Here is an 18,334-nt window from a genome sequence, read left to right as displayed (position 1 = left end):
CTGGTTAGCAAGGTTAGATCTCATGGAATACAGGGAGAACTAGCCATTTGGATAAGAACTGGTTCAAAGGCAGAAGACAGAGGGTGGTGGTGGAGGATTGTTTTTTAGACTGAAGGCCGGTGACCCAGTGGAGTGCCACAAGGATCGGTGTTGTGTCCTCTACTTTTTGTCATTTACATAAATGATTTGGATGTGACCATAAGAGGTATAGTTCGTAAGTTTGCAGATGACACCAAAATTGGAGGTGTAGTGGACAGTGAAGAGGGTTACCTCAGATTACAACAGGATCAGGACCAGATGGGCCAATGGGCTGAGAAGTGGCAGATGGAGTTTAATTCAGATAAATGCAAGGTGCTGCATTTTGGGAAAGCAAATCTTAGCAGGACTTATACACGTAATGATAAGATCCTAGGGAGTGTTCCTGAACAAAGAGTTCTTGGAGTGCAGGTTCATAGCTCCTTGAAAGTGGAGTCGCTTGTAGATAGGATAGTGAAGGAGGAGTTTGGTATGCTTTCCTTTATTGATCTGAGTATTGAGTACAGGAGTTGGGAAGTCATGTTGCAGCTGTACAAGACATTAGTTAGGCCACTGTTGGAATATTACATGCAATTCTGGTCTCCTTCCTATCAGAAAGATGTTGTGAAACTTGAAAGGGTTCAGAAAAGATTTACAAGTTGAGTTATAGGGAGAGGCTGAATAGGCTGGAGCTGTTTTCCTGCAGCGTCGGAGGCTGAGGGGTGACCTTATAGAGGTTTACAAAATTATGAGGGGCATGGATAGGGTGAATAGGCAAAGTCTTTTCCCTGGGATTGTGGAGTCCAGAACTAGAGGGATAGGTTTAGGACGAGAGGGGAAAGATATAAAAGGGACCTAAGGGGGGCAACCTTTTCACTCAGTGTGGTATGTGTATGGAATGAGCTGCCAGAGGAAGTGGTGGAGGCTGATGCAATTGCAACATTTAAAAGGCATTTGGATGGGTATGTGAATAGAAAGGGTTTGGAGGGATATGGGCGGGTGCTGGCAGGTGGGACTAGATTGGGTTGGAATATCTGGTCGACATGGATGGTTTGGTCCGAATGGTCTGTTTCCATGCTGTATATCTCTATGGCCCTATGACTCAAGGGCAATTAGGGATGAACAACAAACGCCAGTCTTACCAGTGCAGCCCACACCTTGTGAAAAAATAATGGGAGAAGAAAATACATTTTACGAATGCAGTTTACAGGTTCTTGTGTTATTATTTTCAATATTTAACAGTACAAAAATTTCTCAAGAAGTAATCGTGCAATTGGCTCAGTTTAATAAGTAATGATTTAATTTTACCTAATTTGTTGTTACCATCTTTTCTCCCTGATGTGTAAAGCTCAGTTGTGATGTTCAATTGCTAATCTGTTTCTGTTTCTGTTCAAAATGCGGTTGAATAAGCACACCAGGTTGGCTAGAGGCTAATTACTGTTCGAAATTTTCATAAGTTGGTAAGTGCATGCTATCTCTTGAAGAGATGAGGTTATCCTCAAGGTCAAATAATCAGAAAAATGCCTGGTTTTCATTAATGCTGTGCATTGAAGTTGTTGAGTTGTGACTTGCTAGTTTAAAGTGTTAGATGTAGTCTATGAACAATACATTGAAAAAAACCTTGCAAGGTCCCATGGTTGCATTCCTCCCCCATGTTTTTGCTTTGAACTATGTTTCAGCACTACTACTTTGCCTTGCAGCAATGTTTAAGAATGTAAGTAAAGTGTACCAGTGATGGTTGACATTGATCTGTAGACCTTATTTGTCTAAACAATATTAAATGTGGATCTTTGACCATGGGGCAAGTGAGGAAATATTTTTGAGTCTGTTTTTGTTGCCTTGTTTGTTTTCTTACTTCTGTTGTAATGTTTAAAAAAAAATTCCTCAATTTGCTTATTTTGTGGCATTACAAAGTGCACATAACTAATTCCTTCTGTGAGTTTAACTTTGTTCTCCAAACCACTATGTAAATAAGGCCTCCAAATCCAAATCAAACTTGATAGTTTCTTCTGTTCCTATCACTGTAGGATTAGTGCCCCTGTAAGCAAAGTGAGGAAATGCCAATAGTAGTTGACATTTTCTAAAGCTTTCAGAAAATTATTTTAGTATCTTCCTAAATTTTTTGAAGATCAGATGGAGGTGAACGTTTTGAGGAACCGTACCATACAAGGCTACAGGCCAAGACCTCAAAAATGGGATTTGAAAAGATGGATATTTAGAGTCATTAGAGATGTACAGCATGGTTCAGACCCTCTGGTCCAACCCATCCATGCTGACCAGATATCCTTACTAATCTAGTCCCATTTGCCAGTGCTTGGCCCATATCCCTCTTCCTGTCTTAAACCCTTATACTCATTGGGAAGCCTTCTAAATCTTCAGCCTCCACCACTTCCTCTGGCAGCTCATTCCATAAATGCACTACCCTCTGTGTGAAAAAGTTGCCTCTTAAGTCCCTTGTAAGCTTCCCCCACCCCCTTACCTATAACCTATGTCCTCTAGTTCTGAACTCCTCCACCCCAGGGAAAAGACCTTTGTCTATTTAGTATATCTGTGCCCCTCATGATTTTATACATCTCTATAAGGTCACCCTCAACTTCTGACACACCAGGAACAACAGCCCCAGCCTATTCAGCCTCTCCCTATAGCTCAAACCATCCAACCCTGGCAACATCCTCGTAAATCTTTTCTGAACCCTTTCAAATTTCACAACACCCTTCCGGTAGGAGGGAGACCAGAATTGTATGCAATATTCCAAAAGTGGCTTAACCAATGTCCTGTACAGCCGCAACATGACCTACCAACTGCTATACTCCATGCTCTAATCAATACCGGAAAGCATACCAAACGCCGCCTTCACTATCCTATCTACCTGCGACTCCACTTTCAAGGAACTATGAACCTGCGCTCTGAGGACTCTTTGTTCAGCAACACTCCCCAGGACCTTACTATTAAGTGTGTAAATCCAGCCATGATTTGTCTTTGCAAAATACAGCACCTCATATTTATTTAAATTAAACTCCATCTGCCACTTGGTCCATTGGCCCATCTGATCAAGATCCTGTTGTACTCTGAGGTAACCTTCTTTGATGTCCAGTACACCTGCAATTTTGGTGTCGTCTGCAATCTTGGTAGCTATACCTCATATGTTCTCATCGAAATTATTTATATAAATGACTAGAGGCAGTGGACCCAGCACCAATCCTTGTGGCACATTGCTGGTCGCAGGCCTCCAGTCTGAAAGGCAACCCTCCAAAGCCACCCTCTGTCTTCAAACCGGTTTTGTATCCTAATGTCTAGTTCTTCCTGTATTCCAACTGGTTTAGTTTTGGTAACCAGTCTACCAAGAGGATTAGACAAAGAGGAACTTTGTCGAATTCCTTACTGATGTCAAATAGATCATGTCCACCGCTCTGCCCTTAACAATCCTCTTTGTTATTTCTTCAAAAACTGAAATAACTGTGGTGCTCGAATGCAGAAATTGCTGAAAAAGCTCAGCATGTCTCATAGCATCTATGGAAAGAAATCCGAGTTAACGCTTCAGATCCAGTGACCCTCAGTTCTGAGGAAAGGTCACTGGACTCTAAACGTTAACTCTACTTTCTCTGCGTAGATGCTGCTAGACCTGAGCTTTTGTAGCAATTTCTGCTTTCATTTGTGATGAATATTTGAAGACTGGGATGGACATGATGGGCTCACATGCCTCTTGTTGTAAAGAAGAAAAAACTCTGACTCTCTGACTCTATGTACTATGCTTCTCTATAGGCAGCACCTTGCCCGGAATAACGATAGAGGCATTCTCATGTGAAGTTGAGGCTGTAGGTGTTGATTGGTGCTAAAATGGGATGTATGATGTCTAACAACTTGGCCAAATAGTATCTTACTCTTAAAAACCAAAAGAGCTGTAGATGTTGGAAAATAGAAATAAAAACAGAAATTCCTGGAAAAACTCAGGATGACTGGCATCATGTCTGGAGACAGAGCAGAGTTGATGTTTCAGATCCAGTGAGCCTTTTCCAGACAGGTTCTGATGACTGGTCATTGGACCTGAAGCAATAACTCTGCTCCGTCTCCAGAGATGCTGCCTGTCCTCCTGAGCTTTACCAGTAATTTGTTTTTGTTTCTAATATCCTATTCGTGCCTCATGCCAGTCAGTGCGTAAGATGTTTTAGAATCTATTGTTAAGACTCCTTTAACAATACATTAGGAAGTCATACTGGGAGCAAAGTCTGAAACTGATGTGAACTGGTCTTATATATACTGCTGTGATAAAGGCAGGTCAGAGGTAAATGTTCTGCGCCAAGTAACTCCTTGTTTTCTATGTACCAGTTCACTGTCTGCAATGCACAAATCTGGAGTATGATAGAATCCTTTCCACTAGCCTGGATGGATGAGGCTCCACCGACACTTGATGTGGGACAAAGCAGGATAAGTCCGCTTATTTGGCACCCTACTCATCACTGTCAATGTTAACTTTCTTTGCCACTGCCCCACAATGGCAGTTGAGTGTACCATCTGCAAGATGCACAGCAGAAATTCACCAAGGCTCTTTTTAACAACACCTTCCAAATCTGTGACCTCTACCACTTGGAAGGGTAATGTAGCAGACGCGTGGGAACACTATTGTCTGCAAGTTTCCCTCAAAGCCTCTCACCATCCTGACTTGGAACTATATGATCATTCCTTCACTGTGACTGGATCAAAATCCTTAAACTTAGTGTCTAATAGCTCAGTGAGTGAGTCTCAAGGATCGCAGTGGTTTCAAGAAAGGTGCTCACCACCATCTATAGGCTATTAAGAAAGACCAGTAAATGCTTTTATGCTAGAGGTATCCACATTCCCATGGATTAATTTAAAAAATCAGCCTAATGTTTACAAAACACATTTAAAGTTTTGTGATAAAACTACTAGCAGGTCAAGGAAAATAGTATAAGACTTGAATTTACAAGAAGTGTTTGATAAGATGTGGTGCAAAAGGTTAATGTGCAGCATTTGGGCTTATAGAGCTGGGGTTACTAATTCAGCATAATTGGGGGATTGATTGCTGGCAGAGTGCCTAGAGTATGAATAAATTGTGCATTTCAAATTGGCAAGCTCAACATCCTTTTCCTCCCCTCTCTTCTTGTTCTTGTTCCCCTTGCTGTCCTTCCCTTGACATTGTAGTTTTATTTTCTGTTTTCTGACATTTTATTTTTAGCTTACTTTATCACAATCCAAAACTTCATAGAACCTCTGGACAGCATTAGTGCAAAATAATGCAACTTCCAAACACTTTTGTTTGAAGTTGCTTCTCAATTATTTTAGTAAGACTAATCCCTAAAATGATGAAACTGTGTTTCCTTGTTAACCATCAATAAGTCTAAAAAACATGTGGCAGTTTATTCATATAATTAGTTTTTGAACTCCTGTTGCATTTTCTTCTTATTTATGAATAGTTGGATTATATCAACATGATCTGTGTGCTACTGGCCTTCTGTGACTGAAACAAAAATCTTATGAGTACAGAATAAGAAAAATGTCATTAAAACATGCTTTTTCATTAATGTTTTGGAATTTTAACTTTTATCTTTTTTTGTGTTTTTAAGACTAGCAAAAATCAAATCAAAGTAGAACTCGTAGATGAAAACTTTACAGAATTGAGGGGCGAGATTGCAGGGCCTCCTGACACACCATATGAAGGTAAATGCCAGTGATATTCTCTGAATTGTAAGTATGGATACTAAAGACTAATTAAAATTAGTTGATATGTTTGTACCCTATTCATCTGTATGTAAAGAACACTGAAGTTTTCCCCTCATGTTTGATGGAAATAAAAGGTAACTCTCTTCAGTGATTCATTTTTGTAGAAGAATAGGTTGTTAAATTGTTGAAATTAATCTTAAACAAACTTATACTGCTTTTTGGGAAGACCTCTTTGTTGTTTCCTTCTTTTAAAAAAAGGATGTTTTTAAGGAAGGAGGCGTTTGGTACTCTTGTCTTCATTGGTCAATGCATTGAGTAAAGGAGTTGGGAGGTCCTGCTGTGGTTGTACAGGGCATGGGTTAGACCACTTTTGGAATACTGTGTGCAATTCTGGTCTCCCTGCTATTGGAAGGATGTTGTCAAACTTGAAAGATTTACAAGGAGGTTGTCGGGGTTGGAGGGTTTGAGCTATAGAGAGGCAGAATAGGCTGTGGCTATTTTCCCTCGAGTATTGAAGACTGAGGTGTGACCTTGCAGGGGTTTATAAAATCATGAAGGGCATGGACAGGATGAATAGCCGAGGCCTATTTCCCCGAGGTGGATGGAGTCTAAAACTAGAGAGCTTAGGTTTAAGGTGACAGGGGAAAGATTTAAAAGGGACCTAAGGAACAACCTATCCATGCTGAGGGTTGTGCATGTATGGAATGCGCTGCTAGAGGAAGTGGGGAGGTTGGTACAATTACATGATTTAAAAGGCATCTGGATGGGTATGTGAATAGGAAGGTTTTAGAGGGATATGAACCAGTCGCTGGCAAATGGGACTAGGTAATTTTAGGATATCTGGTTGGCATGGATGAGTTGGACCAAAGGGTCAGTTTGCATGACGTACAGTTATGACTCAAATAGAAAATCATTAGGCTGCATGATACATGTCCAAGGAGATTGAAAAATGTTTGAGGATGAAGAGAGAAGCAATGGCAGAGATCATATATTTTCCAGAAACTTTTGAAAATCTGAACTGACACAGTGAACTAGAGAATGGCAAATAGTACATCTGAGTAAACACGAAAAAAGGATAATCCTGCCATCCATCGGCCGAATTAGTCTCGTTTTCATTGTGGATAAGTATCAGTAAAAGGAAATTAATAAGCATCGCTTAAAAATAAAAGCTAATCAGATTTTTTAAGAGTTGTTGTTTTTGGTTCATATTTTTTCAGAAAATCTTGTACAAATGTTCATATTCCCCAAATCCTTGATTCATAGTAACAGCATATAATGAAGGCTGAAAAGTGTGTGTCATCCTGAAAGAGATAAAGTTGCTGTCAGCAACACTGACTTTTTGGTGTGACCTCAAACTGAGGGACATTTAGTGAGTTTTGAGAAGATTTGTAGCTCGACTTGATGATAAGTTAGCTAGTTTTCAGACATTTCTTCACCATACTAGGTAACATCATCATTGAGAGGGAATGTATCTTGGTGTTGGTAGAAGACCATCTGGCATTATACAAAGGCGACCAGAGGAACTGTGTGTTCTGGCCAACAGTTGATTCTTGACCAACATCATCAAAAATTAGATTGACTAGTCATTTATCTCATTAAGTCATTCTGTTCAGTCAGTTATGATGAATGATTGTAAGATCTTCAGGACAAGTAATAGGGGAAGCTAGAGATATCCTAAAATTATTAGAACACGAAACAATCTTAAGCAGCTAATAATGAAATTCTTGCATCATTTACAAAGAGAACAAATATATGACAAAAGACAAAGGAATTGGTTTGAGTAGATATTTCCACTTGGAGATGCCACAAACATGCTTGAATGGCTGTTCCTTGAACTGGAATTGTATGTTTGCACTAACAGATACCTTCTTTGTGGGTGTTGGGTGTTTGAATTTGTGTTTAGCTTTTAAGATTACATTCTAAGCTTCATCCTCATCCCCAGCCTAATTATGTGTGTACAATGAAAATTATGCATAATTACTTTTCAGACATCCAAATATTTAATATATATGGAACGTTATATTCATTGGGTAAGAAACTAGGCAAAGCACCAAGCCCTGTAATAAGGTTGATTTGAAAGGAACAAAAAAAAGGAAAGACGTAGACTCCGAATTAATCTACAGTATGTTCTTAGTTTTATCTTCCTGGTGTGAAACTGACTACCAAACAATATAAAGGGCCCACGTTTCATCTGTGATCTAAACTAAACGAGCAATCTTGCCATCTTAGCTCATTCTGCCTTGCATGTAACAGTTTATCTCATGAGGCTGGAAAAAAACTTGTTCAGAGGCATAATTACACACCTCTGGAGCAGGTGGGACTTGAACGTTGGCCTCCTGGCCCATAGCTTGAGATACTACCAGTGCATCATGAACTCTTTAGTTGAATATTGACCCACTGGAAGATGAAGAAAATCTCAAGCTGCTTCAGCTTGTACTGAGTTAATTGATCTCACCAGATGCAGTAATGTAGCTTGGATTTCATCAGCTTGTATTGTTAACTGATCTTTATTAGTGTAGTACTTAACTCCACACACACTAAGGTGGTGCTGCAGTTCATCCTCTGTGTTGAATGAGGATTGTTTGGACACTGAGTCACGTGGATTGGACAGATTCTATTCTCAGCCTTTGCAGAGTTATCTGACCTTGGATGCTATTTAAGAGAATGTACAGGAGAAGAAATATTTAGGTTCCAATCCTGATTGTTAATATACTGGTTTTGGAGCCATTGGGCTTAGTGGCAAGATCAATACAAACTTATTTTGGAGGAAGGGGAGCGTAGTCAAGATTTAATAGTTTTTGAGTGAAATATGTATTGACTTCCCTTGAAGTTGACATTGGGACCATTATTTTTGATATAAATATAATCGCCTGGCCTCTCGGTATATAGACAAGAATTTCATTTGATACAAAATTTGTAGTAGTAGTAAATAATGAAGTATTGACACATTTCAGTTGATAAAAGTAGAAAGAAAGATTGTTGGCACATTAGGAAAATTTTCTTTTCTGTTCTCCCAGATTGACAGCAGTTTGCAATTCATTGCCTGAAAGTAGCAGAAACTCATTTAGAAGCCTTCAATCCAGTTTTCATTGTAATTAGGGTTTGATAGGCCTGCAAATACAAAACCAGATTGCCAATCTTAATCAGATGGGCCACTTGAATAGTAGTAGGGTAAAATGAAAACATCACATTATGCCAATACAGGTCGTTCTTCTATAATGTTCTTGTGCAACCCTGCATTATAGAAAAATCATGCTTTAGAAACAGCGCTTCAAGTGTTGGTGTTGTAATTGCGTTACAGCCAACACATGTTTTAAACATTTGCGCTCTAGAAAATGTCCCTAATTTGGCAATTGAGCTACAACGAATTTGCATTAATGAAATGTCCGTTATAGCAGAACGGCCTTTAGTCATCCTTACTTGAAAGAGTCAGGCTCCAACTCAACTTTAGTAAAATTTGTTCACTGATAGATAGTTGCCTATATATGTGCTTTGATTAGAGTTTCTTCGGGTTCATTCTGTGGGGTGAAGAGACAAGAGAATGGAGTTAAGAAACAATTATTGAATGGTGGAGCAGACTCAATGGGCGAAATGGTGTAATTCTGCTCCTGTATCTTAGTCTTATGTTCTGTGGTTGTAGAAAGTGTTAGGATTAAGATCAGCTTTTTCAGTGGCTGTTGAACCAAACATTGGCAGAATACTCTGAAAAAGACTTGGAGTATTTCACAAGCAACTGAAGCAACATTTTTGAGGACTTGATCCAGCATTGTAGTATGCTAGATGACCTGCACCATGACCTGAGTGACAAGGTGATTTAGTGGGTTGCACTGCTGTCTCAGCACCAGAGATCCACATGTGATTCCACCCTTGGGTGATTGTGTGGAGTTTGCACTTTCTCCATGTGTCTGCATGGATTTTCTCAGGTGCTCTGGTTTCTTCCTACAGTCCAAAGATGTGCAAGTTAGGTGGATTGGCCATGCTAAATTGCCCATAGTCCACGAATGTGCAGGCTAAGAGAATTAGCCATGGGAATTTCGGGGTTCCAGGGGTAGGGCAGGGGTGTGGTCTGAGTGGGATGCTCCTCGAAGGGTCGATGTGGACTTGATTGGCTGAATGGCTTGCTTCCATACTGTAGGAATTCTGTGATTCTATTGCACAACACTCCAGAAGCCCACAATCTACAATACGGACAATTGTCTTCTCCAAACAAGAAGAGAAATATTCAAGAGCAAAAGCTGTATTTGCATCTCGACTGGTAATGGGGAGAAAACTTAACCCACACTATCTACAGTCAATCTGCTTTTGAATGAGATTTGAAGTGGGGCAGTTTCATTGGAGCAGCAAGCACTGAAAAGGCAGTCTGCCTTTGGTGGAGTAACTTGCTCACTGATCTTTATCTCCTGTGCTTGTTACTCCATCCATCAAAAGACTACTAATTTTAGCCTCTCAAACATCCCTACTTTTAGTAGCTATACCATTGATGAAGGACCTTAAGCTGCCTGGGCCTTAAACTCTGGAAACTGCATTCCAAAACCTCTAATTGTTTGCCTGTACATTTTTGATGCTCCTTAAACTTATATTGTCGATCAAACCTTTGACTTCTTCCTGAGTATGACTGTAGAAGGGTTGATGTCTATTACAGCATGAAGAAACAAAATAAAAGAACCTTGGGGTGTTCTATTCCTTTTAAGGGCTACTATATAAATGTAGCTTGTTACCTCTATATTTGATTATTCCAGTGCACTCCTGCTCCACCACCTACTTTCCACACTATGTAAATATCTTGTCATCCAAAGCTCTGCTCTCTATGCTGGAATTCGGAGCAGATCCTTGATATCTGACAGTACTTTGGTTATAACCTCATTTGTTTCCAGCGCAGGTAGAAATCATTTGGCTCATGCCCATGTCAATCAACAAAGATTGGACCATACTAAGTCAATTCAATGCACAGTCAATGAGTTCCAGACTCTCTCGATGTTAAGTGAAAGAAAAGTTCTCTTCACTCCTCATCATCTTCTACCTACTTAAATGGATGCTCTCTGTTTATTGACTCCTCTATGAATGGAAAAAAAAGTCTTCCCGTTCACCCTATCTACACCCCTCATGCTCTTCTAAATGGCTCTCAGGTCCTGTCTCAACTTGCTGTGCTCTGAGGAGAATCTAAACAAATATTTCCTCGTAGTTCAGGCCCTCAAGCCAAGCAGCGTGCTTGTAAATATCCTTTGAACCTTTTTGACTGCCATCACACACTCTTTACAGTATGACTGGACTGTGCATACAACTCCAGTTGTGGCCACACCAATGTTTTATCCAGTTCTGGTATAACTACTCTGCTTTTGCATTTTATTTTTACTTCAGCTAATAAAGGAAAGTATCCCATGTGCCTTCTAGAACACCTTGTCAATCTGCCTTGCTGTGCTACCTTAAGGAATCTGTGGATGTGTTGGTTCCTGGTTCATCAATGCTTTGATTTTAAAATTCTAATTTTTCACAAATTCCTTCATAACATTTCCGCTGCATCCTTCTCTAACCTTTTCCATAGCCCTCTTGAGATGTTTGTGGTGGTGTGCTTCAGATTACTTGGAATCAGAGTTATGTGCCAGCATGCTGTCTTATGTACATCTTGTAGTCTGGAGGTATGGATAGAGGTGGTAGGGGCTAAGCTAATTCATTCTGACTAACCAGGAATTTTTCCCACTCTTGGTGCCAACCGTTGGTGTGTTTTTAAAAGGATTTGCGCATTTGTAATTGACTGTTTGGGCATTCAGTCCTGGGATGGGACTTGAGCCTGGAATTTCTGACCCAGGCAAGGATGCTACCCATTGACACTTAAGCTGCCCACTTGAGATATATGTGCTTTTAATCCTGGCTGCTTGTGCATCTGTATTTTAATCACTACGCAGTTGGTGACTGTGTCCTCAACTGTTTGACTCCCAAGTTCTGGAGTTTCCTTCCTAACTCTTTGTCTTACTGTCTTTCTAATATGCTTCTTCAAGCCCATCTCTTTGACTAAACCTTCGATAATGTACCCTAGTATCTCTGTGTGGTTTGTTGTCAATACAATTATAAAGTATTCAATACAATAGAATGCAATTTAGCACAGGAACATGCCCTTCAGCCACTAAACCTGTGCCAATTCCTAATCCTCCTTTAGATCCACTATTTAATTACTGTAAAAGCATGGCTTCTATCCCTCTGTTCATATGTCTATCAAGATATACCTTAAACGTTGCTAACATGCCTCCTTCCACCGCTTCCACTGATTGTGTGTTCCAAACACCCACCACCTTGTGAAAAATTTTCCCTGCACTTCTCCCCTAAACCTTTCCCCTCATCTTGAACCTGTGCCCTCTTGTAGTTGATCTTCCCCTGCCTCCCGGGGGAAAAACCTCTGACTATACACCATATCTATGCATCTCAGAATTTTGTAAATCTCTATCAGGTCTCTCTCTCCTCTCTCCTCCCTCCTCGGTCTCCATCTGGAGAACAATCTCTCCTCATAACTAAAACTCTCCCAGGCAACAATCATCCTGGTAAACTTTGTCTGAACCTTCCTTAAAGCATCCAAGTCCTTCTGGTAGTGTGGCACCCAGAACTGCAGGCAGTATTCCGAATGTATTCCTAACTAAACTTTTATGCAGCTGTAACATAATTTGCCAGTTTTTATATTCAGTGCCCTGGCCAATTGAAGGTGAATGTGCTGTATGCTGTCTTGACTGCCTTGTCCAACCGTATTGCCACTTTAGAGGTCTGGGGACCTATACACACACATCTCTCTGTCAGTGCTTCTAAGGGTTCTGCCATTTATTGGCACCTGAATTTGATCTTCTAAAATGTATCATCATGCATTTGTCCAAATTAAACTCCCCCTGTCATTTCTGTGCCAAAAATCTGCAATCGATATCCCACTGTATGCTTTGACAATCCTCCTCACTATCTATCTGCAACTTTGCCAATTTTGGTGTCATCTGCCAACTTGCTAATCCTACAACCTACATTTTCCTCTAGATAATTATATATATTGCAAACAACAAAGGCCACAGTACTGATGCCTGCGGAACACCATTAGCTACTGATCTCCATTCTGAAAAGCACCCTTCCACTGCTACTCTGTTTTCTATGACCAAGATGATGAGGTGCCGGTATCGGACAGGGGTGGACAAGTTTAAAAATCACACAACACTAGATTGTAGTCCAACAGGTTTATTTGGAAGTACACGCAACAATCTTGGTTTGTTCAATATATTGCTTTGGTTGCATGACACTGATCTTATGTGATAAATTCTGTCTTCTGATCCTGCTCCACAGCTACCTAATGAAGGAGCAGCACTTCGAAAGCACATACTTCCAAGTAAACCTGTTGGACTACAATCTGGCGTTGTGATTTTTAATTCCCATGACCAAAGCCAGTTTTGTATCTATCAAGCCATCTCACCCTGGAATCCACGAGACTATACTTTTCGATACCAGTCTGCCATGAGGTACCTTATCAAAAGCTTTACTGAAGTCCGTATAGATAATATCCAGTGCCCTTCCCTCCTCACTCATTCTTGTCAATTCAAAAAACTGAATCAAATTGATGAGATAGAACCTTCCCTGCACAAATCCATGCTGCCTATCAGTAATAAGACCATTCGCTTCCAAATGTGAATAAATCCTATGTCCCATTATCTTCGCCAACAGCTTCCCAACCACTGATATCAGGCTCATTGGTCTGTAATTACATGGATTATCTTAAAGAAAAACAGCATTGGCCATTCTGCAGTCCTCTCGAGCCTCGCATGTTTTGCATTGCCCATGAAGTGCCTCAAGGCATTTTGTTATATTTAAGGTGCTATATAAATAAATGTCTAGTTGGCTCCACCTCATCTCTGTTTTAAATGTGTGACCCCTTCTTATAAGATAATACCTTCTGGTCCTGGGCTCCCTCACAAGGTAAACAGTCACTCAGCATCTACTGTGTCAAGTCCCCAAAAAATGTTGTATGTTTCATTGACGTTGCCTCTCATTCTTCTATATTCCAATGAGTATAAGCCCAACCTACTCAACCTTTCCTATTAAGCATTCCCTCCAGACCTGGGATCTGCTTAGTGTACCATCTCTGAACTTGCAGTGCCAGAATATCTTTCCTTCAATACATGGGCCGAAAACTGTTTACTATCTACCAGCTGTGATCTGACCAGTGCCATATATGGTTTTAGAAAAACCTCCTACTTTTATATGCTATTTCCTTTGAAATAAAGGCCAACATTTTAGTTGCCTTCCCTATTACCTGCAGAACTTGGATGCTAGCTTCTTGTAATTCCTGGGCAAGTAGTCCCAAACCTCTCTGTTCTGGCTTTCTGCAACCTTTCCTTATTTAAATAATATTCAGCTCCTCTATACTTGCTGTCAAATTGCATGACCTCACATTTTCACACATTATGTTCCATCTGCTAAGTTTTTCCTCATTCATTTAACCTGTCTATTTAATCTCTCGGAGTCTCTTTGTTGTCCTCACCACTCACCTTCCTACTTATTTTTGTGAAATCTGTCTTTATCCAACTTGGCCTATATGTTAGATGAGGCCGACAACAATGTGATTTTTCTCTTAACAGGTCACTCAATTATAGCCAAGAAAGCCGACTTGCCACCACTTTCTCAAAGATGCCTCATACTATAAACATTCAAAAACGTTCTAGAAAAATGTTTTTCATAAAAATAATTTCAACAGATTTTTAATCTTTATCTAGTTGGAATATCTCATACCAATGAAGTTAATTAGAGCATCTCTAAAGCATGGAAGACAATTTGTAATTCCACATTGCAAGTTTCTTTAGGAAGATTTAGTATATAGTTATACCTAATAAAAACGGAAAGAACTGAGGAAGTTCTGAGGGTGGGTTACTGGACCCAAAATGTCAGTTCGGATTTCTCTCCACAGATGCTGTTGGATTTGCTGCGCTTTTCCAGTAATTTCTGTTTTTGATACAGTTATACCTCTTTCCTCACTTGACAGCTATAAATATTTTGACTAGTCGTTCATAGCTGTGAGATTAGCTGTTTTCAAGGATGCTATATTAAAATGTTTTGCTGTCCTCCAGCTCCCTTTATATTTTGGGTCACTTCCTCTGTGCTGCAACTGCTGGTCCCCAAATGTTTTGCACTGCCTTTAGACACAGTGCCATAAATACACATTTTTTTATGTGTACCCCTCATATACTCTTTTCTACGTGCACAACCTTACAGGATGCATCAGCTACTTTTAAACCGTTCAGCTTCTACTTTAGAGTTTTCGTGTTTCATCTTTGGGTGGAGAAACATTTAAGATATTTTGAGAAAAAAAATCACTTGCTGTGTAAGTTCATGTGAGAAAGTTCTAGCTTATTTTAAATTATCATGTTTTACAGTTCCTTTCCCAATTTTACCTCCTGTTCTGCAAATTGTGTAATAAAACATTTAAATGTAGGATACTGGGCTACTTTTTTGCTTGATGTTTTTTCTTAGACATGGGAATTGTGGCTTTGTGTTGCGGAGAGTAGAGAATAACACGAGTTGGAGGACAATGAAAACAGAGGTCTTTTTTGATCCCACTGCTCTTCTTAAACCTTGCAGTATAAATACGACCAGTTTACATAATTTTGTTTGAACCCCTCTACTATGGATAGTCAGATATAGTGGAATGCTTATCAGAAAATTGGTGCTTTGCGGCTGTTGTTTTCGTTAATTGTCATAAAAGAAAATTGTGGCCAAAGCACCTGCATTTTCTGAATTCTCTGCTGTGTTTAGGTTGTGACTGGAAAGTTCTACCTATGAAAAATAGAGCAGTGAAGTATTTGAACTGTTCATTGTTTTAGTAGTCATGGCAAATAACTTGTGTTGATTGTAAAATATTCAAATCTGACTAGATGAGCCAAACTTATTTGGGAAAGTAGTTATGTAACTGGCCAAGAAATAGTTGCATGTGTAGCTTGGCCATGGGTAGCATTTTTCAATGTTAGCATCATCAATTCCTGTTAATTCAAAGCTACTTGAATTACTGAATACTGTGAACTTTCTAGTGCAAAGTATTATTTTGGATTACTATATTACCACACTCCATTTCCCCCAGGTACTGCACAGGTAAATAATCAAGTTGGTTTACTGTTTGGAAATAGTTGAACCTATTGTGCTTTAATGCAAACTGTTTAATTGGGTTGTTATCTTCCATAAAGTGCAAGTAAGAAAAGGTAAAGTTTAATATAGTTTTTGCTCTGTCGAAGGCAACTATGTTATTTTCCACAAATTGATTAATATACATTCCAGTCAGAAAATTGATTAAATTGACATGATGAATAAATGAAATGTCTGTTACTCAGTTATTGACTTAACAGTCAATGGGCAATATATTTTTCCCATGTAAACCTCAGTTGTAGCTAGTTAGCATGAGCTAAAGTCTATGATCTGTGATGACATCTTAATCATCTTCACTTTCTGCCTGTGATTGTCTTTTTATGTCATGCAAGCAAAAGAAGCTATGTTCTAATTGTGGTCTAACCAATTATTTGTGTATATATTTAATATTACTCTTTGTATTTTGCATTCCCATTTAAAAGTTGTGCAGTCTCAACTAGTTTTTATAATGATTTGTTTTCTCACTTATTGCCAATGTCATCCTCAGATTTTCTCTTTTAAAATGTTATCATTTAAAGTACTTCCTAGAGAATACTAAAGTTTGTCAGACAGCTTTTTTAATTTTAAGTACTTGCTGTCCTTAATGGCTGAGTTTCTTATGAACGTCACCCCTAGCTTGCACAGAGCAGAAAGGAAACTGATTTGTTGTGAGGCAGTGGAAGTGGCTGTCTGCCTAAAGATGGCGCTGCCAGATATAAAATAGTTTGCACGGCAGCATAAGATGAGTTTATCTTATCTCAGCAACCTTGCAAAAGTTGTTTCTGCTTTTGTATATTCCACTGCCTAGGTTGATGCCAGTGGTCCATCTGGTTTCATTTTTTTTTTGAGAATTTGTAATGATTAATACAACTGAGTGGCTTGTTAGGCCACTTCAGAGAGCAATTGAGAGTCAACCACATTGCTGTATGTCTGGAATCACATGTAGGCCAGAGCAGGTAAGGATGACAGATTTCTTTCCCTGAAGGATATTAACTGCATTTGTCAGGGGTAAATTATTTGGGGATTGGGTGTGGGTGGGTTTCTTTTCAGAGGGTCAGTGTGGACTTGTTGGGCCGAAGGACCTGTTTCCACACTGTTGGGATTCTATGATTCTCGTGAGCCAGATAGGCTTTTCTGACAATCAACAATGATTTTATGGTCTTCAGTAGATTCTTAAAACCAGATTATTTTTTAATTGATTTTAAATTCCACACCTACTGTCGTGGGATGCTAATAGTGGTTCCCAGAACATTAGCTGAGTTCCTGCATTACTAGTTGAGTAATCATTCAAATAAGCCACTGCCTTCCTTTAAGTACTATGTCACACTGTATATACTTGGCATATGTGAATTGTGATGTTTTCATAATTTTCATTAAACCAATCCTAATAGTCCAAAGACAGTATTTTGTGACACAACCACCGTCTATGGATATTCTGGCATTGAGTTTTTGATTGTTCTGAAATTGATTTGATTTTTAAACCAAGTCATGTCTGTCAGTTTAGATGTATTGATAGGAGCTCTGATGGTTTTTCTTTTGTGCTGACTCAGAGCAATTTGGAAGTTGAATTGCTTCGTTTTAGTCTCTGATGGAGAGATTGTCTTTACACCATGGCGTTAAGCACTATATCTCCTTCCTGTACTCCGTCTCATTGATATACAACAGTGCCATCAACAAGCTTGTAAATGGAGTTGGTGCAGAATGTAGCCACACAGTATATGTATGAGGGATATAGTTGGGGGCTGAGTACGTAGTCTTGCGGGTTACCAGTGTTGAGGATTATTGTGGAGGTGGTGTTGTCACCTGTTCTTATACACTGTGGACTATTGGTCAGGAAGTCAAGAATCCATTTACAGTTGGGGGAGCAAACATAGATCCTGGAGTTTGGAGATGATTTTATTTGGAACTATGGTGTTGAAGGCAGAGCTGTAGTCAATATGTAGGAGCCTGAAGTAGATATCCTTGTCCAGATATTTCAGGAATGCCTAGGCTGATGGAGATCATCTCTGCTGTGGACCTTTTTGTGCTGGTGGGTGAATTGTAAGGGGTCAAGGCACTCTGGGAGGCTGTATTTGATGTGAGCCATGACGAATTACTGAAAACACTTCATGGTTATGGATGTCAGAGACATCAGGTGGTACTCATTAAGGCATGTTGCATGACTTCTCTTTGGCACTGGGATGATGTGGTCTTTTTGAAGGAAATGGGGACTTCAGATCATGGTAAGGAGCGGTTGAAGATGTCTGTGAATACTCCTGTCAGCTGATCCACACAGGATGTGAGTTTATGGCTGAGGCTCTATCTGGGCCGGTTTCTTTCCATGGGATCACTCTGGAGAAACCTGATCCAGCATGTGCAATGGTGATTAAACGTACAGGTGCATCTGAAGTCGATGGGACAGGTGATATTGTTTCATTGACCTTCTGTTCATTGCGAGAAGAGATGTACTGTTGCCGCAATTCTGTTCGACTTTGCTTTGTAGCCCACCTTTGTAGATCAAGGGTGGTGG

At 39.7% G+C, this 18,334-nt stretch overlaps 1 protein-coding gene across 1 annotated transcript in view; it reads left to right on the top strand.

Annotated features, from left to right (window-relative positions):
- The window catches only part of ube2kb (ubiquitin-conjugating enzyme E2Kb (UBC1 homolog, yeast)), a 96,461-nt gene that overhangs the window by 19,096 nt on the left and 59,031 nt on the right, over positions 1–18,334 (top strand). The window contains exon 2 of the mRNA XM_060824774.1: positions 5,598–5,691. Coding sequence (XP_060680757.1) covers positions 5,598–5,691 — 94 coding nt within the window. The remainder of the gene's footprint in view (positions 1–5,597; positions 5,692–18,334) is intronic.

Source organism: Hemiscyllium ocellatum, chromosome 1, assembly GCF_020745735.1.
Source record: "Hemiscyllium ocellatum isolate sHemOce1 chromosome 1, sHemOce1.pat.X.cur, whole genome shotgun sequence".
Taxonomy (NCBI): domain Eukaryota; kingdom Metazoa; phylum Chordata; class Chondrichthyes; order Orectolobiformes; family Hemiscylliidae; genus Hemiscyllium; species Hemiscyllium ocellatum.
This window is presented reverse-complemented; position numbering and strand designations above follow the sequence as displayed.